This window comes from Peromyscus maniculatus, chromosome 16 (genome assembly GCF_049852395.1).
Source record: "Peromyscus maniculatus bairdii isolate BWxNUB_F1_BW_parent chromosome 16, HU_Pman_BW_mat_3.1, whole genome shotgun sequence".
Taxonomy (NCBI): Eukaryota; Metazoa; Chordata; class Mammalia; order Rodentia; family Cricetidae; genus Peromyscus; species Peromyscus maniculatus.
Window position 1 is genome coordinate 66,559,565 of NC_134867.1, and position 21,582 is coordinate 66,581,146.

General features: G+C 42.9%; 2 protein-coding genes across 12 annotated transcripts in view; one reads left to right on the forward strand and one right to left on the reverse strand.

Annotated features, from left to right (window-relative positions):
• Positions 1-16,538, reverse strand: Psmb1 (proteasome 20S subunit beta 1). Its single transcript, XM_042261950.1, has 9 exons — positions 16,280-16,538; positions 15,960-16,012; positions 15,353-15,445; positions 14,629-14,927; positions 12,830-12,937; positions 11,837-11,918; positions 9,350-9,479; positions 1,709-1,815; positions 1-498 (listed from the first exon to the last, which is right to left on the reverse strand). The coding sequence occupies exons 1-9, from the start codon at positions 16,536-16,538 to the stop codon at positions 313-315; spliced, it is 1,317 nt and encodes a 438-aa protein (XP_042117884.1). The 3' UTR covers positions 1-312.
• Tbp (TATA-box binding protein) overlaps positions 16,423-21,582 on the forward strand; it is a 17,019-nt gene continuing 11,859 nt past the window's right edge. Inside the window, exons 1-4 of one of the 11 annotated variants that reach the window (XM_042261959.2) lie at positions 16,423-16,556; positions 17,228-17,446; positions 17,657-17,706; positions 20,648-20,817. In XM_042261959.2, the coding sequence (XP_042117893.1) occupies positions 20,764-20,817 (54 nt within the window). In that variant the 5' untranslated portion in view covers positions 16,423-16,556; positions 17,228-17,446; positions 17,657-17,706; positions 20,648-20,763. Of the gene's footprint in view, positions 16,557-16,581; positions 17,447-17,656; positions 17,707-20,647; positions 20,818-21,582 lie in introns of those variants that run through there. The other 10 variants (XM_042261953.2, XM_042261956.2, XM_076552990.1 and 7 more) reach the window with 10 other exon arrangements.

The window sequence follows — 21,582 nt, forward strand, 5'->3', positions numbered from 1 at the left end:
CCCAGATAAAAAGAAATTTTTTATTAAAGATTTTATTTTTTATTACATATACTTATGTGCATGTGCCTGTTGAGGACAGAAGGGGGCACTGTATCCCCTGGAATTAGAGTTACAGGTGGGTGTCTGGAATCAAACTTAGGTCCTCTATAAGAGCCATACTTTCTTAACTGATGAGTCATCTCTTCAGCCCCAAAGGAAGAAATTCTTCCCAATTTGTCATACTTAGAGAAGCCACACTGTAAGAAAACGAGTACTTTACATTTCTTTTTAATAAAACAAACTTGTGCCACAGCTCCCATATATAGGCCACAATCAGTCTTTCCTCAGGGGAACAGTCTCCTCCCTGATACCCTCTTTGGTCACAATGCAGATCCTGAGGGCATCGCCAGTGTACACGTCCCTTTCAGCTGCAGAAATAAAGACATCTTTCACCAGCCTCATGGCTCTGTCCAAAGACAGGGGGACATGTTCCACATTCTGCATATTTTTGAAACCAACCTGGAGAAACAGAAACTCATATGAAGCATCATGTGACCTCAAGACCTAAGGAAGGTCCCAACCTCCCACATCCCAGGATCTGTACTGGATGTATCAGGTTACATTAGGATGTCTTTCAGACTAAGGATATTCTAGTCCCATTTTAAACACAATAGAAATGTTGCAAAGCCCCCAACTTCTCTAAAGCACAAACACACTGAGCTAGAAACAGACACTTTAAAAAAAAAAATCATAGGAAAGGGGAGAGGGCGTGCCAAGACAGCCCCGAATGGCCATTAGGTAAATCTGTTAGTAGGCAGCTTCATCAGAAGAACCCGGGCAGGGTGGGGCAGGGTTATATGAGAAGAGGGGGCTTCAGCTGAAAAAATACCTCCATCAGACGGACCTGTAGCAAGTCTGTGGGACATTTTCTAGATTAATGACTGATGTGGGAGGACCCAGCCCACTGTGGGCAAGTGGTCCTTGGCTGTATAAGCAAGCTGGTTGAGCAAGCCCTGGGAACAAGCTGTAAACAACATTCCTCCATGGCCTCCAGGTTCTTACCCCAACTTCCCTCCATCTAGAATACAAGCAGGTAAACTGAAATAAACTCTTTCCTCCCTAAGTTGCTTTTGGTCACGGTACTTTTACAACGACGGCAGCAGAAACAAAACTAGAAGGCACTGAAATTGAAGAGCATCCAACACCCGACTGAAGTGTGGATCAGACAGGAGATGACATCGGTTCAGGACAAAGCAGAGGCTGGGTGTGGTGTAAGTGAGACGGACAAACCAACAGCAGAGGGCAAGGCATAGGAACCATGAGCAGCATCAACTAGATAATTGAGCTTGGAGGATGAAAGAATTTGGGGAAGAAAACCCAATAAACATAGGTCTGAATTGAGGCAGTATGAAAAAAAAAAGATGCATAAATAGAAAGTTTAGATGGGAGACAGACTACAGCTCAGAAACAGGGTAACGGAAGAGTCACTTATGTGATGTCAGGTAAAGATAGCATGGAGAAAACCGAAGACATGACCAGTGACTGCAGAGAAAGAGTCCGTAAGGCCACGGGGCAGGTGAAGACCAAAGGGTACCAGCAGAACAGAGAAAAAAAATGGTCTGGTAAGGAAAACCAGTTAGAAGACCTTAGCAGCATCTCAGCAGAGTGCAGAAGCTGGAGGCCCCCATAGCTGGCTTCGCTGGCACAGGCAGAGGCACAAGCATATTACCTGGTTGTCAAGCAGAGGCTGTAGCATGGCACTTGCTGAGCCTCCAGCCTTGAAGGAGTCTCTCTGATAGGAGCCCACTGGGTCAAAGCTATACACAGCTCCCTTTCCTTAAAGAAGAAAAAGTACACTTAATACCGTGAAAAGACATAGTCAAAACATGATACAGAATGCTAATGACTTGGCTAAACCTTTGGCAAAAGTCAGAATATGTTTACTATTGTGCAGTGGACCCCAGCACGCTATTCTTTATGTAATGGGTAAGTTCACATCTTGATGCCCCAACACTGTGGCCAACTTGCCTAGAACTAAGGTCCCTGGCAACCATCTCATGGCCCTGAACAAGCACACCATTCAGACACAGCAGGTAATGATCACAGGCCTTATTTCAAGTTCTACCCAAAATCTTCATACTACTTCTAACAAATAAGCTTGTGTAGGTGCAGCATAGACCTGATAACTTAAACTTTTCTTAACGCTAAATGTAAGTAAAAATACCAGAAACTCACTGTGTATATCTTTTTACTATTAAGTAAACATACTCTTTAACAGCGTACTGTAAAAATTATGTGTGCCAGCTAAAAGTTGACATTTTATGTAAACTTGACACAAGCTAGAGTCATCAGAGAGGAGGGAATCTCAAATGAGAAAATGCCTCCATAAGTTTGGGCTGTAGGCAAGCCTATAGAGCATTTTCTTAATTAGTGATTGATGCACAAGGGCCCAGCCCATTGTGGGTGGGGCCATCCCTGGGCTGGTGGTCCTGGGTTCTGTAAGAAAACAGTCTGAGCAAGTCATGAAGAACAAACCAGCAAGCAACACTGTGGTGGTATTGTGTTCCCCAAAATATTGTGCACCCTAATAAATTTATCTGGGGTCAGAGAACAGACAGCCACTAGATACAGAGGCTAGAAAATGGTGGCACTCACGCCTTTAATCCTAGCATTCCAGAGGCAGAAATCCATGTGTTCAAGGATACAGCCAAGCATGGTGACACACGCCTTTAATCCCCAGAAAGCAAGCTTTTAATCTCAGGGAGTGATGGCAGAAAGCAGAAAGGTATATAAGGTGTGAGGACCAGAAACTAGAAGCATTTGGCTGGTTAAGCTTTCAGGCTTCTAGCAGCAGTTCAGCTGAGACCCATTCTGGATGAGGACTCAGAGGCTTCCAGTCTGAGGAAAAAGCATCAGCTGAGGAACTGGCAAGGTGAGGTAGCTGTGGCTTGTTCTGTCTCTGATCTTCCAGTGTAAACCCCAATAACTGGCCTCAGGCTTGATTTTATTAATAAGAACTTTTAAGAATCATGCTACACGCCGGGCGGTGGTGGTGCACGCCTTTAATCCCAGCACTCGGGAGGCAGAGGCAGGTGGATGGATCTCAGGGAGTTCGAGGCCAGCCTGGTCTACAGAGGGAGTTCCAGGAAAGGTGCAAAGCTACACAGAGAAACCCTCTCTCAAAAAACCAAAAAGAATCATGCTACACAACACACCTCCATGTTCTCTACATCAGCTCCTGCCGCTAAGTTCTTGCCTTGTTTGAGTTCTGTCCTAACTTCCTTCAATGACAAGTGTTAGCTAAATAAACCCTTTCCTACCCAACTCACTTTTTAGTCATGGTGTTTCACTGCAGCATTGAGACCCTAAGACACCACGGTTTAGGTTAAAGTAGGAGGATAGTGAATTCATCACCAGACTCAGGTACAGGATGAGAACCACCCTCAGTCAAATACCACCAAACCCAATTTAATAGTAATACTTAATTTTTTAAAATATTTAATAAAGGAAGGGTTTTAGCAAAATACAAATGATGCCAGTAAGAGCTTTGTTTGGCCCAAAATTTTACAGCTTGCTTTGAATTACTGGAATGATAAGGAATAACTAAAAAATTAGAGATTATTTTATTTATGTGCATATTCACGTAAATGTCCATATCCTATGTATAAGTGTCTGTGAAGGCCAAGTGATTCCTTGGGGATGGAGTTACAGGCAACTGTAAGCTGGCCAGTGTGTGTGCTGGGGTCCAAACTCAGGTCCTCTGGAAGGAAAACAAATACTCTAAATGCTAAATCATCTCTCCAGTCCAAGTACTTTTTTTTTTTTTTTTTTTTAAGAGAAACACAAGGGACTGGGGATTTAGCTCAGTGGTAGAGTGCTTGCCTCAGCTCTGAAAAAACAAAAAGAAAAGAAAAAGAGAAACACAAGAAAAGTGATCCTTGTATATTCCACTGAAATCAAATTATGTCTTTTGGAAAAGCAATTTGCCATTAGTATCTGTGTGATGCAAAGAAACCCATGCCCATGACATAATTTCATATGCAGAACAGGATTTATCCTAAAAAATTTGAACACATACTAATTTCATGCATGTGTAAGAAAAAAATTAAACCACAGGTAGACTGATAAGGACTCATTTTCCTGAATCTTCACCTTCACGCCCACTAGCCAACTGTGTCAGAGAGTGAGGCTGAGTTCCCACCAGTGGGCTGAGGGGCAGTCACCAGTCATAAAAACGGGAGCCATGCTGGCCCTGCTGTGTTTCCAGCCTGGTTTGGATTCTGGTGCATCTTTTGCAAACAGAATCGTCTTGCCAAGATACTTTGACTTTGTGTGTTTCTTTGTAAAACACTGAAACTATTCATTATTTGTTTTTAATAAGTTTAATAAGTAAAGTAGGTATCTTTGTTATATTCAAGATAGCAAAAAATTACAGGCATCTTAAAACTTATTAGAAAGGTAGCATTCATTCACAACAGAAGCACAGTATTATGGAAGAGAGGGAGGGAGGGGGAAAAAAGCCAAACAATGGTGGCAACAGGCAGATGTATCTCTGTGAGTTCAAGGCCAGCCACATCTACAGAGGGAGTTCCAGGACAGCCAGAGCTGCTAAACAGAGAAGCCCTGTCTTGAAAAACTAAAACAACAACACACACACAAAAAGAAATTGAAAAAAAAAAAAATCAAAAAAGCTAGAGAAAGCAACTCTTGGAGTCAGACTGCTCCACCTGTTATAACTTGTCTGGTCAGGCTGTTGGTTTCAGTTACTAAACAAGTTAATATGCTTAAAATGAGTTAACATGTTGCTAAGACCGGTCAGGGCCAGAAAGATGGAACAGAGAGTGATGGCACTCGCTGCAGTTTGTTGACTTGAATTTGATCCCCAGAACCTGCTGGCAGGCTGTCCTGACATCTGCACCATGGCAAACACTCCCTGCCCAAAAAAGTAATTTTAAAACAGACAGAGGTCGCCAAGCGTCGGTGGCGCATGCCTTTAATCCTAGCACTCGGGAGCGAGATCCAGGACAGGCTCCAAAACTACACAGAGAAACCCTGTCTGGAAAAACAAACAAAAAATTTAAATAAATGAATCAGGCAGAGGTCATTCTTAGTAAAATGCATGACCTTGCAGGTGAGTGTGCATATTGTTACCTGTAACTGGCTACCTTTGAGGAAAGCTGAAGGTACCATATGCCTATGTACTGCTTGAGTTTATATCAAAGAATATATCACTAGAATTTTAGAAAAGGTCTTCAAAAAAAAAGTCTGAGTGTTTTGTCTGTATGCCCGAAAGTGTATGATAGTGCATGCCCGAAGAGGCCAAAAGAAGCCATGGGATTCCCTTGGAACTGAAACTGCAGACTTTGTGAGGTGTCATATTGGTGTTAGGAACTGAACCCGGGTCCTTTAAAAGAGTAGCAAGCACTCTTAACTGCTATGCCATCTCTCCAGCCCCTAGAAGAGGTCTTTTAAAAATGTGGAGCCAAGTGTGGTGACTCCTGTCTGTAACCTCATCAGGTGAGAAGTTGAGGTAGGAGGATCACAACAAATTTAATGTCAACCTGGGCTACAGACTGGGAAAGACCCCCTTAAAAAGCAAAACAAAACTCCCAGTCCCCAACAAATCAGTCACAAGCTCCGACTTGCCACATTACAGTACAGTAGGGGATGTATTGTAGCCAGATGTATTTGAGAGTTTCAGCTTTCAACTCAGCCTAGATGTGCCAGCAATTAATTGTACAAGTATAATTTTATCGTTTTTATTTAATTTCTACTCTAGCATGTTTCATTTTTGGTTATTTTGAGATAGGGTTTTTCCATGTAGCCCTGGCTATCTTGGAACTCCCTCTGTGGACCAGGCTGGCCTCAAACTCAGAGATCCGACTGTCTCTGCCTCCTCAGTGCTGGGATTAAAGGCGTGTGTCAGCACTGCCTGGCTGTAAGTTAGGTTTTAAGACTTGGTTTTGATAACCCAGTCTACAAAGGCAATTTTTTACTCTTCAGCCACAGCTCATATACCCTCCTATTTTACTCCTACATCTTCTCATCCTTGACCTTTCTCTTTTTACTTAATCACAAATTTCCGTAACTTAGACAATCTCTAAAATCTGTAGACCTTAATGGTATCATGCTTTCCTCTCCTAGCTACTTCACCCATCTTAAATTCTTTTTCTTTTCAAATTGACCTCATACTTAATCCTTATCCTTACTGACCCTACTTCTCTCTCACTCCTAATCTCTTTCCTTCCTTCCTTCCTTCCTTCCTTCCTTCCCTCCCTCCCTCCCTCCCTCCCTCCCTCCCTCCCTCCCTCCCTTTCTTTCTTTTTGGTTTTTTGAGAGAGGGTTTCTCTGTGTAGTTTTTGGTGCCTGTCCTTGATCTTGCTCTGTAGCTGGCCTTGAACTCAGAGATCCACCTGCCTCTGCCTCCTGAGTGCTGGGATTAAAGGCATGCGCCACCGGCACCCAGCCTTACTCCTAATCTTATTAACTAAAATCCAACAAATATGACGTATACTGCCCTTGGTTATTTATCCTGCAACAGTTATTAAGATCTAAGGACACCATTATTAAGGGACTAATAGGACAACTGCCAAGCAGCAACATCAAATGGCTGTAGCTCATCTCCCCATCAGTGTCCTACTCCAGGAATGAGATGGAGCTTACATGAGGAACCCAGAGCCCCTGGAAGGAATTGCTTTCTAAATTATAAACTACCAAACCTAAGTCCCGCCCGAACACTGCAACTATTTCAACTGAAAGAATATATCTTTCAAACAAACAAACAAAAATCACAAAATATACCAGACGTGCAAATCACAATGCAGTAACAAGAGACTAGAAAAACCAACACAACTCCAAAAAAAATATAAACCCTATAGCAGTCACATCTCATCAGAGTGGGTTAGATGAAATTCCAAACAGAAAATTCAGAATAGTAAGTATGTCCAAAGGTACAGTTAAATAAAATAAGGAAGGGGTTCTGGTTGGAAAGAGCTCATCACTTGCTGCTCTGAGTTTGTTTTCCAACACCACATGGTTGCTCACACTCTGTGCCTCTAGTTCCAGGATTTGATGGTCTCTTCTGGGTCTCTACAGGCACCAGACATACATGTGATACATATAAATATATGCAGATAATCACACATATAAAATAAATCTTAACAAAGAAATCAAGTAGGTAGTGATGCTACATGAAAGAGGAATTCAACAAAGAACAGAAATACTGAAGAAAAAACAATGTGGAATGCCAGAAATAAAACACAGAAGTTATTTAAAAAAAAAAAAAAAACCTCTGTGTAAAGTCTCAGCTTCAGAATGGATCATGGAGAGAACAGATCACCTGAGCTTGGAGACAAGGTGGGAAAACTGCAACAATCCCCCAAGGACAGAGATAAAATAGTAAGGAAGTACCAAGGGGAATTCCAGGGTATCCGAGAAACCTTGAAAAGACCAAATCAACTGGTTACAGACACAGAACTTGTTCCAGTGGCAAAGAAAACACTTTAGAAGAGACATCAGGGCCAGGTTGGTGAGATGGGGGAGAGAGAGAGAGAGAGAGAGGGGGGGGGGGGGGAGGTGAAAACAAAGAAGACAGGAAGCTGGGTGGGCAGAGAATTAGAGGGTGGTGTACCTGCGAGGAGTTGGGAAGATGGGTGACTATGATCGAAATACACTATACAAAGTTCTCCAAGAACTAATAAAAACACGAGGAGAGGGAAGCAAATACACAGACACACATAAAATCTTTTGTAGTTGTTTTGTTTTTTGAGACAGGATCTCTCTATGTAGTCCTAGCTGTCCTGGAACTTGCTATGTAGTGCAGGCTAGCCTCAAATCAGAGACTCTTCACCTCTAAGTGTTGGGATTCGATGTGCCTCAACATCCAGCTTAAGAAAAGTCTTAAATAATATATCCTGCTGGGTGGTGGTGGTGGTGGTGGTGGTGGTGGTGGCGGCGGCGGTGGCGGCGGCGGCGGCGGCCGCCGCCTTTAATCCCAGCACTCGGGAGGCAGAGCCAGGCGCATCTCTGTGAGTTCAAGGCCAGCCTGGGCTACAGAGTGAGATCCAGGACAGCCACCAAAATTATACAGAGAAACCCTGTCTCGAAAAACCAAGATATATATATATATATATATATATATATATATATATATATATATCCTATCTCACTCTGACAGAAAAATCTAAAGATATATATTCTGAGAACACTGTGGGAAATACAGGTATTAATTAACCCAAATCACCCTTGTTTCTTGAGATAAAGTCATGAATAGCCCATGCAGGATCAATCCTACTTCAGCTGCCAAGTGCTAGGGTTATAGTCATGTATTGCCATGTCCAGCTCCAAAGACTAAGAAATTACTTTAAAAAAAAGATTATTTTATGTGTCTAAGTCTTTTGCCTGCATGTATTGAGTGTGTTGTACAGCCATTTCCTCCCTGATTAAAACATTCCATCCTATAGGGAAGTTAAGACAGAAGGTAAACTCAACAGCCGAAGTCCCTAAAACTAATCAAATCTATAAGACCCTTCTCTCCCAAGAGTAAACAATAAATAGTGTTGGGAGTCACTTTCAGTCAAGTCAAGCTGCAAAAAAAGAAGCAGAGATTGGCTGAGCTGTTTGAATACATTATTGTTCAACTACCTAGAGGGGACGCTCTCCAACCTGTTAAATTACCCAAAGGCTGTACGGTGTGCTCCAGGTTTCCAGCTTTTGTGATGCAGCTGTCTTTAAGCCATTTCTGCTCCTCTAAGTAACCCCTTACCTACAGTCCTGTAAGTAACCCCAATAAAATTCATTAGCTCACCAAGTTGGACTATGGTGGTATCCATACTTTGGTCTACTGTGGGCTACCTATCTAAGGTGAGTAGTGTGTATGGATTATGTCTCCGCAGGAAAAGTCTGTTACACAACAGTTTGAGTATCACATGCTTACCCGAAACATGCAGGTCAGAAGAGGGCACCAGATCCCCTAAACTGGAGTTAAAATTTGTGTTGTGAACCACCATGTTGGTGCTGGGAACCAAATTCAGGTCCTTAACCACAAGTTCTTCCAGCCTCAGAAGTTCCTTTTTAAGAACTATTTGAATTCACTATGTCTATTGTGTCACCACACGTCAAGTTCTGTAGGTCAAATCTCTAAGATAAAAGCTAATAACTATCAACACATTCCAGATACCCGACAGCTCACCCGGCACCATATACAGTACTCGCGGTATGTCCCTGGGTGTTATTTATCCCTTTTAGATTTAGTTTCTTCTACTTTCATGATCAGAATACAAAGCTGCTGGGCTAGATAGCTCCACTCCAAGCAGAAGCACACACATTTATGAAATAACACTTGAGCATTTGCCAGAAAGCAACATGCTACCTTCTTCATCAAGTCCACCGATGATGTTGTAAACATAGTAAGGGAAGAAGCGCCTCGAGTACAGGATGGTAGACAGCATTGCAGCAATGGCCCCGGTTGTCATGGCCTTGTTGTTGGAATGCTTATACATCTTCATGTGGGTGGGGGGACAGAAAAGCAGAGTCAGAGCCTGTCAAACTTCAACGACAACCAGTACACAATATCAGCATTCCTTAGTGAAACACAAAAGCTTTTTTCTTTAATGACTAAATAACATAGTATTACTAACATAAAATCACAGCTTATTACATATATTTGAGGTGGTTAACATGTAACAACCCCAATAAACTCATTGGTTCACAAGGTAAGACTGTGGTAGAACTATTATTCTGGTGTGTAGTTGGCTCCCTATTTTAGTTGTCCCAGCACTCATGGAGGCAGAGGCAGAAGGACCTCTATGAGTTTGAGGCCAGGCTAGTCTACACATCAAGATCCAGGAAGCCAGGACTACATACTAACCCTGTCTCAAAACAGACAAACAAAGATTTTTAAGGGAAGGATGTCAAGAATGCTGGTTTAAAGAGGCTGTTTACCCTACTCTCTTTATTTCGGCCACTACTAATTCAACAACAATGTAATGAACAGGGCATGTAAGTTGAGCCTGGGGAACATGCTGCAAATGCATCTCATTACTGCACTGTGTACTCCAATGGTGTCAACACCAGCAGCCAAACTTGACCTACTAGCTGCTCTTCTAAGTAAAAATGTCCTGGAATATAGCCATGTTGTTTATGCTGCCTTCTCAATCCAACAGCAAAATAGGGTAGTTGTGACAGAAATGAGATAGCCCTTGAGACCTAAAATATTTATGATCTCTTACAAACAAACAAAAATTCAGTGGACTGAATCATTTGGGTCCCACTCTTTGTAAACTCTTAGACAAACACATCGTCGAAGGTTAACAGTCTTGTTTCTCAGTGTCTAACAAGAAAAACGGTCTCAAAAATATGATCATAGCCGGGCGGTGGTGGCACACACCTTTAATCCAGCACTCAGGAGGCAGAGGCAGGTGGATTTCTGAGAGTTCGAGGCCAGCTTGGTCTACAGAGTGAGTTCCAGGATAGGCTCCAAAGCTACACAGAGAAACTGTCTCAAAAACAAAAACAAAAACAACATGATCATAGGGACTGGAATGGCAAGATGGCTCAGCAGAGTTAAGAGCACTTGCTGCTCTTACAAAGACCTGGGTTTGAGTCCCAGTACCTACATGGTAGCTTACAAATGTTCACAGACAGTTCCAAGGGATCTGGCACCATTTTTGAGCTCCTTGAGTACCAGGCATACCCATGGTGTACATACGTGTAGACCAAACATCCATACACATAAAATAAATAAATGGAATAATTAGGTTAAAAAAGATCTTAGGATGACAATACAGGAATTTCATAATCCTGATATACTAAATCCTTATAAACTTCAAATTACCTACAAAAATTATAAGCATAAAATGGATTTAAGGTCACAATTTTTGTTATTGTTTTTTACATGTTTTCTCTATGTAACAATCTTGGCTGTCCTGGAACTAGCTTTGTAGACCAGGCTGGCCTCAGAGATTCACCTGCCTCTGTCTTCAGAGTGCTGGGATTAAAGACCTGTGCCACCATTCCTGGCCAAGTTCACCATTTTCTGTTAGCCACAGAGCAAGCATTTCTAAAGCAAAGCCTAAGTACTGTAAATCAAGGTCAAAACACTGAACAATTACAAGTAAGCTATATGACAAAAAGCAGACAAATACAGATGAATTTCTAAGATAAGTTATAGTAAAGTATCAATTAGAAGGCATGTATCTGCTAATAAATGTAAATTTCTGAAGCTTTCGAATACTAGATGTTCTAAAATATACAGTGAAATAATTTCTATACAGCCCCACAGATAAGTTTTATAAATGTTTTGTGATATGTGATGTATCTCTTAACTGACCCAAACAGGCAACAGAGAATGTAGTCATCCCTGCTAACATGTTCCTATCACATCATCCCTTGGTGATTTCTATTGAAGACTGCCAGATGATGATAGGCTGCTGCCCTTCCTTCATCAATGCTCCAGAGATTATTTTTTCCTTTCTTGTGTTGTCTACTAGTGTGGAAACGTGTGAAGAAGGAAAGGTCAGCAGACAGTTCCAAATCATGCTCCTGTCAATAGGCTGCCTGGGCTATTTTCTGCCACAGCCAGACATGATACACTTCAGAAAGAGAAGCTTCAAAAGAGCCCTCAGGCTACCTCCAGAAAATAGACAACCCTGACAAGGCACAGAGGTTTAAAGAGACTAGATGTGCTGCTGTTTCCTGTCATTTGTGTGACCCTAACAGCCAGTGGCGGTGTTGCCTTATTTCTAGGCTAGGCTAACTCCACCTGCTAACTTGCTATCTCTCTAATCCAAGTCATACTGAGGCTCACAAGAATCTTATGAATTGTTCCAACAGGGCAGACATGTACAAAAGCACCTACCTTTAATCTTGCTTCAATAATCTTTGTCAGAGTGAGACAATCTCCATGAAAACCACTGCAGCCAATGACTGTTTTGTCTGTTCTGTAAAAAGCCAATTTCAGGGAAATCAGTTGATAAAGCAGGGCACTGGTATTACAAAGCAACATGTTTGTCTCTTGGAGACCAGGTATAGATAGTAGTCCTACAAACAAATTGAGTTCAGAAAAGGACTATCTCTATTTATTTACATTTCTGCAGCATGGGAGTCTACATACCAACATCTCCTTACACCAAATTAATTTTAGATGAGCCAAAAATATACTATTAATAGGCTAAAGAAAGTAAAGGTGACTGTTTTACAATCTAGGGCTGGGAAAGGTGAAGTAGGATGTAGCCCAAGGGTCATAGAGAAGTTTCATAAATCTGACTACTTCTACAGAAAAAATGAAGTTAAAAATATATGAACATATGACTAAAGTCTAATTCTAATCTCCTTATGGAAGAACAGTCAATGAGATAGAAAATTTGGGTAGCTGGGAACTGGGAAGACAAGACAAACTTCATTGCCTTTTATGGAAAGATATGGGCCATGCCTAGGACTGAAACATGGCAAGGCTGCCTTCCTTATTTTCTACTCCACATCACCTTAAATGTCTAGCAAAGAACCCAAGCCTTGTTGGGTCCTCTTCTACTTCAAGTTTAACAGTTTTGTGATCAGCCCTGCGCCTTCCCACTGCACTACAAAGGCAAGTGAGTGTGTCTTTAGAAATATTTATTCATGGGTTAGGGATGGCTCAATGGATGGTTAAGAGCACTGGCTGTTCTTCCAGAGGACCTGGGTGGGTTAAACTCACAGTATCCACATGGGAGCTAACAACCAACTATAACTGCAGGGGATCCAGTGCCCTCTTCTGACCTCTGTGGACACTGCACACACATGGTGTCATACAGACAAAACATGCACACACATAAAGTAAATCTTAGAAAGAAAAAAGAAAGATTGATTTACTTACAGTTTATAACATTTGGGGCTATCTCGGGTATGAATTGAAAACCCTTCACTCAACCGAGTGTCTGAAGCAACAATGGAAAAATCTTCTCCAGCAATTGCCAGTACAGTACTGATGAATAAAAAAAAAAAAAAAAAAAAAAAAAGACAAAAAAAAAATTAATTCTTCAGGGTGGCAACTGTACCTCGTCAAATACGAGTGTGCTCCACAGGACCTGTCTGGGTAAATCTATTAGATGTAAGAGTAGAATTCAAGTGAAGGACAAAAGACAGGAGGAAAGCATTCCTGGCTACATGTCATCTTGGAACATTCCTAACCTAGACTCTAATGGCACCCTCCCCATTAAGCAGTTATAAGCCTGAGGACAAGCTAACTTCTGAAGGCTTCAATTTTCTCAAAAATATGACACAGGATATAAAATGGGACACAAATCCTGTTCTAGAACCTCCTTGGGAAGAGGTGATAGGGAAAACACTGAGTCACACCTTCATAATTAAAGAACCAGAGGCTGCTTGGCAGGCTAGCTGCAATAAATGCTAAAAGGAGAGAGAGAGACAGAGAGACAGAGACAGAGAGAGAGAGAGAGAGAGAGAGAGAGAGAGAGAGAGAGAGAGAGAGAGAGAGAGAGAGAGATGGCTCAGTGGTTAAGAGCACTGACTGCTCTTCCAGAGGTCCTGAGTTCAATTCCCAGCACCCACATGGCTCATAACCATCTGTAATGGGATCTGATGCCCTCTTCTGGCCTGCAGGGATATATACCAGACCTCTGACAGGGCTGTTTAAATGCCAAGAGCCAAGGACTAAGACTGAATATTCACTTAACTACTTGCAGCTTACAAAAATGTAACCACCTTGAGTCTCCCTCAACCTACACATGAAACTGAAAGGAACCCACACAGCACACATTCACATTTGTTCTTCAAATGGCACAACCAAGGTTAAAACCATTATTTCACTCCATATGTAGACAATGTTCAACATTCATAAATATAGTTAATTTTTTTTTTTTTCTTTAAGGCAAGGTTTCTCCTTGTAGCCCTGGCTGTCCTGGAACTTGCTCTGCAGACCAGGCTGTCCTTTGCCTCTCCAGCGCTGGGATTAAAGGCATGCGCCACCACCTCCTGGCTGTTTTGATTTTCTTAACAAGCCTTTTTTGATAATGGTTGTTTCAACGCATAAAATTCGATGAAGAATATCCCTGTATTGTCAAAGATCCTAAATTCGAAGGAAAAACATCCCTTCGAATAAAGCAGATAATTAAAATGCACAAGCAATTTGAGATAAGAATACACACAAACAGGGGCCGACCGCCTAAGGCCGGGGACACACAGCTCAGTAGGACTTGCCCAGCAGGCCACGTCTCAGAAAACAAAACAACCGCTATATGTCACCCCTGAACTTAAACCCAACGAGCATTGAAAGAAAAAAAAAAATCAGTGATCTACAAAATGAAGTCTAATTCACCAACGTTATTTTCTATTTGAAATAATAAACGATCGGACGGCTCGGCCGCGGAAACAGCCGCGCGTCTACCGACCAGGGCAAACCAATCCTAACAAGGATACCGCCCCTCTCCGGCTGCCTTCAGAAACCCGTTCGAGCCCCCACGAAACAGCAGCCCGCAGAGCGGAGGGCCCAGGCCGCAGCCGCCCTGCGGGAGCAGGCGGCACCAGGGGCGTCGGTGCCCCGGTCCGGGTACCGGCCTCGGAGCGCCCTGGCAGGCTGCAGCTCCGCCATGCCCACGCCCGCCCGCCGCGACCCCGGGCTCGACCAAGGTGGGCGCAGCACACCCGAGCGCTTACCCTCCGTTGAAGGCATACGGTGAGAACCGCAGCTGCACAGGGCCGGCGGAGCCGTGAGGCCCCATTGCCAGCTCTCGGTCGGGGTCCCTGTGAGCAGCCGTGGAAAGCATCGCGCCGAACTCCTGCTGTCTCACGGCAAAATGGCCGCCGGGGCAGGTCCACTTCCGTCCCCCGCCCCGCCCCGCCCCGCCCCGCCCACCGGGCTCCTCTAGCCCGCCCTCGTCGTTGCTCCGGGAGGTCTGCGCCGAAGTCCCGCCGCATCCTGGATCCGCCAATTCCAGCAGACCTGTTTTTCCAACCTCAAGGAAACATTTGGATTCACTCATGGCGAATCAAAAGTTAAAAGTCTGACCATCCCCCAAAATGAACCCAATTACAGAGCAACGACAGCTCGAATGGTCATATTGGTGATGTGCTGCAGCATTTGAGAAGGATTAGCAGCCCCTGCTGCGTTCGGGGCCTGACGGTCAGGATGAGCGGTCAGCTGTGTGGTATATGCAGCCACGCGACCCAGGAAGCAATACTAGGTTTCCCTAGCCAGAACCTACCTGATGGTTAGTATTAACTTGACAGAATCTGGAACCACCTAGTAAAAAACCTGGGGGCATATTTATACAGGTTATTTCAGGATGGTTTAACTGAGATGGGAAGACCCAACCTGAATATAGGCGGTACCATCTCACGACCTGGCTTTCTGGACTAAATAAAAAAGAAGCAAACTAACATTCATCTGTTTAGGCTTCCGATCCGCGGATGCAGTGTGACTCCCGCTTCTCCAGGCGTCGTGATTTCCCATGATGGACTGTATGTCCTCAAGCTGTAAGCCAGAATGAACCCTCCTTCACTTAGGTTGCCTCGTGTCAGGCCTTTGTTAAATTTTCTTAATTTCCTAAATCTTATGAGGTTCCCTGTCCTCCAGGAGAGGATGTTTCATTTAGGAGAAAATAGCTACATAATACTATTGTACTTATTAGAGTCCATACATAGGTCAACACCTTATACACACAACACACACAGGTACTGTCCATCACACACACAGAGCTAACCTAAAAGAGCTCGTTACTTCGATGATAGTGCAAAATACAAGGGAAAGAAAGTAAGAACAATACATGTATCTGCCTAGATAAACCACAGAAGGAAGAAATCAAGATATGCTGGAATTCAATCAAGCATTAAGAAGCAGCGTAAGAAAAAAATGTAAATGAATTTGTGACTACAACACCGCCTGTTTTGTTGTCCTTCTTTGGACATGAGTTAACTTTCACTGGGAACATGATAAGGAGTATCTGTTTGCCATTCACATTACGGATTGCACAAAGCTCTAAACTTACATTCCACTTTACGGAACTAAGCGGAGGAGGCTGTGATCTTGCCAAGGGTAACACTGTGAGTTTAAAAACATGTTAGACTAGCAGGGCGTGGTAGCCCAAGCCTTTAATCCCAGCACTCCGGAGACAGAGGGGCAGAGGGGCAGAAGCAAGCCGATCTTCGAGTTCGAGGCCAGCCTTTTCTACAGAGTGAGTACCAGGACAGCCAGGGCTACCCAGAGAAACTCTTTCTCAAACAAGCAAGCAAGCAAGCAAATAAACAAAAGAATAGAAGACAGGATGTAGCTCAGTGGTAGAATGCTTGCTTGAGTTTGATCGATTACCACATCCCCATCTGTTACCGCCACACACTCCACACCGCTCTGGCTTTGGACAAGAACCAGCTAAAAAGGGTTGCCGAAGGGCCCCGCCCCGGAACTTCTGGGGAGCTCCGCCCCCTCGTTTCCCAGGCCGGGCCCCAGTCAAGAGCGCAACTGGCGGAAGTGACGACATCAGATGTGCGTCAGGCTCCGGTGGGGTCGAGTCCGGTAGCGGTGGCGGGTACTTGCTGGCGGTTTGGCTAGGCTTCTGCGGTCGCGTCATTTTCCCCGCAGTGCCCAGGTAACGGTCATTCAGCCTTTTCTCTGCTGTGAGGGCCGTAGCGAAGGCGACCTCTGCAGCGGGTCCCCGCAGACGGCCGGAGCCGGCACGGCATGGGCGCGCGGCCGGGCGGGGAACGGTCCCCCGCGCGTGCTGCGGCGGCTCGGCGAGGACCGGCCGCTGGGCCACCACCGCTCCGGCGGGGTCCTAAGACCCAGTGCCAAGTGTGAGGGTCTCTGAGGGGCTGGCACCGGACAGCACCGCGCACCGCACACCTCAGCTGCTTCCCCCCTTTGGAAAAACAGTTTTTTTACCCGGGCCTGGGGCTGCTCGTCTTGTCCCCCTAGTTAGGATAGTTTTGTTCGGAAGCGGCTTTGAGACTGTTCACATCTCGTCAGAAGCACAGTAGAGATTAACATATAAACACGCGCTACTTGCTTTATTTACACGCTCTCCGTCTCCAGGCTCAGGTTAGCGTGGTTTCCCAAAACTCTTGGCAGGCTTTTCTGGGAAAAGATGCCGGACTGGGTTAGGACGCTTGAAGACTGCAGAACTGGTTTCTCAAATATTCAATTTGATGGCTCAGTTTCCAAAAGACGAAGACCCTGAACAACAGCCTAAGAATAAGTTAGTGTAGTGATTATTTCGGTTTTATGATACAGGTGAGGAAAGATGGTTTATATCGTCTGCAGGTGTGAGATGACCTCTGCATAGCATGCTACAAATTTGCGTCTTATATAATCAACCGCTTCGGTAAACTCATTTGACAAAGTGATCGGGATAAATCTCTGGCGATACTTTGGACGTTAAATCCAGCCTTTATTATCTTTGGGCTCAACTAAAGCAGAAACCCCTGAAATTGAATTTTCAGCCTTCAGTTTTCTCAGATTTATCTGCTCTTGACAAAGGAGGTACTCAAACTGCACTTTAAAATCCTTTAACTTAAAAATTCCATTGCCTGTGTAATAACATCTTACACTCTGAATTATATAACCCCACCCGCTGTTGTCATCTCTTGGAGTGCTTGTCACTAAGCCTGCTACTTACATACTGCATGCTCTTTTTGTCTCCCTTTCACTTGTATGTAGTGCTGATTTGTATGTTTTTGTTCCTCTTGCTAGACCTGTGTTAATTTGCTCCTGCTTTGTGGAAGATCTGGCCTCTCAAAAGGGTACGTAACTTTAGTTTTTTTTCTTGATTTTCTAAAGGATTTATGTATGTGAATGTTTTGCCTGTATGTCTGTGTACCACATGCATGCCCAGGGCCCATGGAGGACCAAAAAGCACTGGATTCCCTGGGACTGGATTTACAGCTAATTGTGAGCTGCTGTGTGGGTGGTAGGAATCAAATCTAGGCCTTCTGAGGAGCAGTAATGCTCTTAACTACTGAACATGTCTCCAGCCCCTTGACTGTAGCTTGTATTCTTTCTTCCATAGCATTCACTTATGATCATGTACTACATGCCAGGCCCATTCCTAGGTGCAAAGATTTTGAAGTCATGTATGCTGGTTTCAGCTTTCTTGCATCATGCCTTAGTAAATACCTGCAATTTTAGTGCTGGCTAGTTTTTTGCAGTTATATGTATATATTTTTTTATATTGGACTGTTTGATAAGGACTGTATCCTCTTTATCTTTGTATCTGGAGCACTTCTGTTACAGAATAATAAATACATTTTCTGATGATATCAGAAAAAGTGTAATTTTCTTGTAACCTTAGTATCTCTCACATAGCTCGTATCTCTAGGAAATAGGCATCTCTTCATTTTTTCAATAGTGAGTTTGTAGAATTATATTTTGGGTCCTTTGTCCTCTCAAAGTGATTATGAAATTCTTTCATTGATTTAGCTAACATGAGAATGCCTGTACCAGCATATACCTTTTTTTTTTTTGGGAAGATTTATTTATTATGTATTCAGTGTTCTGTCTGCATGTATGCCTGCATACACTAAGAGGGCACCAGATCCCATTGTAGACGTTTGTAAGCCACCATGTGATTACTGGGAATTGAACTCAGGACCTCTGGAAGAACAGCCAGTGCTCTTAACCTCTGAGCCATCTCTCCAGCCCACCAGCATATACTTAACATGACTGTGGATCTTTGAATATACGACTTGTAACTTTGAAGCCTGTATGTCCTGTGTGATATTAGATGATGATAAATGTTTAGAATAAGATCTGATTGTCAGGCTGGGGAGATAGCTCAGTGGTTAAGAGCACTTGCTGCTATTGTAGAGGACCTAGGTTTGGTTCCCAGCACTTACATGGTGGCTCACAACCATTTGAAACTCCAGTTGTAGGGAACCAAATACCCTCTTTCTGACCTCTGCAGGCACCACACATGTGATGCACATATATACATGCATACAAAACACTCATACACATAAGTGAAAATCTTCTTTAAAAAGATCTAATTGCAATAGCTAATATCTGTCCTGTGTGTACTATGTGTATATAGTTAGATTCACCCTGCTCCCCCGACAGGGTTTTCACTATGTAGCCCTGGCTGTCCTGGAACTTTCTCTGTGGGCTGCCACTACCTAACAGACTAATCTTGATTTGTTAGCTCATTCTGTCTGTTCATCCATTGTTGATTCCTTCAGTCCTTATGGCCTCTCTGAGCAAGTTATTGGTCTGCATGAACTGAACTGATTTTTAAAAAGTGTCTTTAAAGAATCGAGGATGGACATTTGCCTAGCATTTTTGAGGCTCTGGGTTCTATCACTACCATTACAAATTTAAAAAAAAAAAAAAAAAAAAAAAGCTCTTTTCATAGTCTCTTAATCCATAATCATATTGCATATCCCTGACCACTAAAGAGATGATAATGTAAGGAACCCATTTCCGCCAGGCGGTGGTAGTGGTCATGGCAGCAGTGGTGGCGATGCACACCTTTAATCCCAGCACTCAGAAGGCAGAGCCAGGCAGATCTCTGTGAGTTCGAGGTCAGCCTGGGCTACAGAGTAAGTTCCAGGAAAGGCACAAAGCTATATAGAGAAACCCTGTTTTTTTTTGGGGGGGGGCGCAGGCGGGGAGGACACTTCCAAGCATAGTTTTTATTAATGTGTTCTGAAGAGTTAAGAATATTGTATTTCTAAAATTATGTTTCATTGATTGTTAATCTGTCTTTAATTAAAATTAGAACACCAAAAAGTGATTACCTAAAGCATATTGTGTCAAGTTCATTATTTGTGACTTTTTATGCTTGAGACATTATAAAGAATATAAAACTGAGCAGAATATTTAAAAACCAGCATTGACCTAATAGTGCTATATAAACAGTGCTTAATAAGTGTTCTCCTCTGGTAGTACAGTTTGCTTAGGAATTAGTTTTCCCTAGGTGTTCCCCCATACAAAAAAAAAGTCCTTTTCTGGGGGTGATGGTGGTGGTGGGGTGTTCCAAAGGGCTGGTCCCTGATTCTCTTAGAAAAGACGACTCACAGGCTAAAAGCACTGCCTGCTTCTCCAGAGAACCCAGGTTGGAGCCATCTCTCCAGCCCTATAATTTGATCTTAATCTAAACATTTGTTATCATCTAATTTCACAAAAAAAAGTATACACATTTCAAAGTTACAAGTTGTATATCCAAAGACCCATTTTTATTTTAAGTATATATATGACCCTGTGGTGGCTCACAACCATCTGTTAACTCCATTTCCAGGGCATCTGACCCTTTCTTCTGGCCTCTGCCGGCACCAGGCATGCAAATGGTACGCAGGCAGGCATGCAGGCACAATACCCACACATATAAAATATAAAATAAGTCATGTTTATGCCTAGAGTCAACTAGTGAGAATCTGTTCTCTCCTTTCACCATGTGGGTGAACTTAGATTATCAGAATCGACAGCATATGCCTGTGCCTGCTGAGCCATTTCTTGGCAGCTCTTTTTCCAAGAGGTTTTATTACTGATCTTAACACCTTCATTTTCAGTACTGTTAGAATATTTAGAATATTTAAGAACATAGTAACATAGTTTTTGTTTTGTTGGCAGTTTTACATGAGTCACGGGAAACATGGACTAGGGATATATACATTTTCTCCAAGATAACTGGTGTGTGTGTATTTTGTATGAACATGAAACCTGTTTAAACTTAAAGCATTTTTTTCCAAGCACAGCATCACTGTTTTATGGTGTGTGAAGATAACCCAGAAAATAAAAGAAGTTTCTAAGGAGAATTTGCAGAGGATGCTCTAGATAAAATCCAAGTATCGAAGAAAGTGAGAATCATGGACCAGAACAACAGCCTCCCGCCCTATGCTCAGGGCTTGGCCTCCCCACAGGTAATAGAGCAGGAAGGAGGGGCAAGAAGGGCTGACATACTCCCTTTAAGAGAAAGTGAAAGACGGTAAACTTTAGCCATCCAGTATTTAACATGGATTTGTATATTTTTAAGCTTATTTACTTTGTGGAAATTTCTGCTTTAGGTAAGCATGATGCCCTTCTGCTTGGGGAGTCTGCTTGGGAGTTTATTTGGAACCTAATTTATTTAGAAGACTGTTCTATCTGTGTGAGCTGTGGAACAGTTATTCCATTTACTCCAGAAGGTTCTTTCTTGAACCTGTTGTTGTCACTTTTCTATCCTAAGATGACAACCAAATCTACGTTCAGAGTTCAAGATTAGTGTTGATGTAAAACGTGCATAGTTGCGATAGAATTAGACCTAGATTGTTACCAATTCAGTATAAATTTTGCCATCTTTTTTCTTCCTACTTCCACATAAATAATTATTAAATATAACAATGTAAGGCATAGAAGCATTATAGAAAAGGCAGTTAATAGTATTTTACAGGCTTTGTTGATTTTTTTTTTAGTAGAATAAATAGCTTATTCAAGTAGTATGATAGAGTAGGCCATGAGCTTGTCATCTTGAACCTCTAGGTGACTGTGATCCATCATCCAAATTGGTCACATGTTAAATTTGTGGGTCATCCTTGTATACTGCATAGCACTTTTCTTTTTTCTTTTTTTTTTTTTCCCCCCCAAGGGCTGAGGACCAAACCCAGGGCCTTGCACTAGGCAAGCGCTCTGCCACTGAGCTAAATCCC

Excerpts from the sequence above, each read along its gene's own strand:
- Psmb1 (XM_042261950.1), bottom strand. The coding sequence starts at position 16,538 with ATGACGCGACCGCAGAAGCCTAGCCAAACCGCCAGCAAGTACCCGCCA. Across the intron at positions 11,919-12,829 it reads AGCCCCAAATGTTATAAACT|AACAGACAAAACAGTCATTG; the intron begins GTAAGTAAATCA and ends GGCTTTTTACAG. Across the intron at positions 9,480-11,836 it reads TTATTGAAGCAAGATTAAAG|ATGTATAAGCATTCCAACAA; the intron begins GTAGGTGCTTTT and ends ACCCACATGAAG.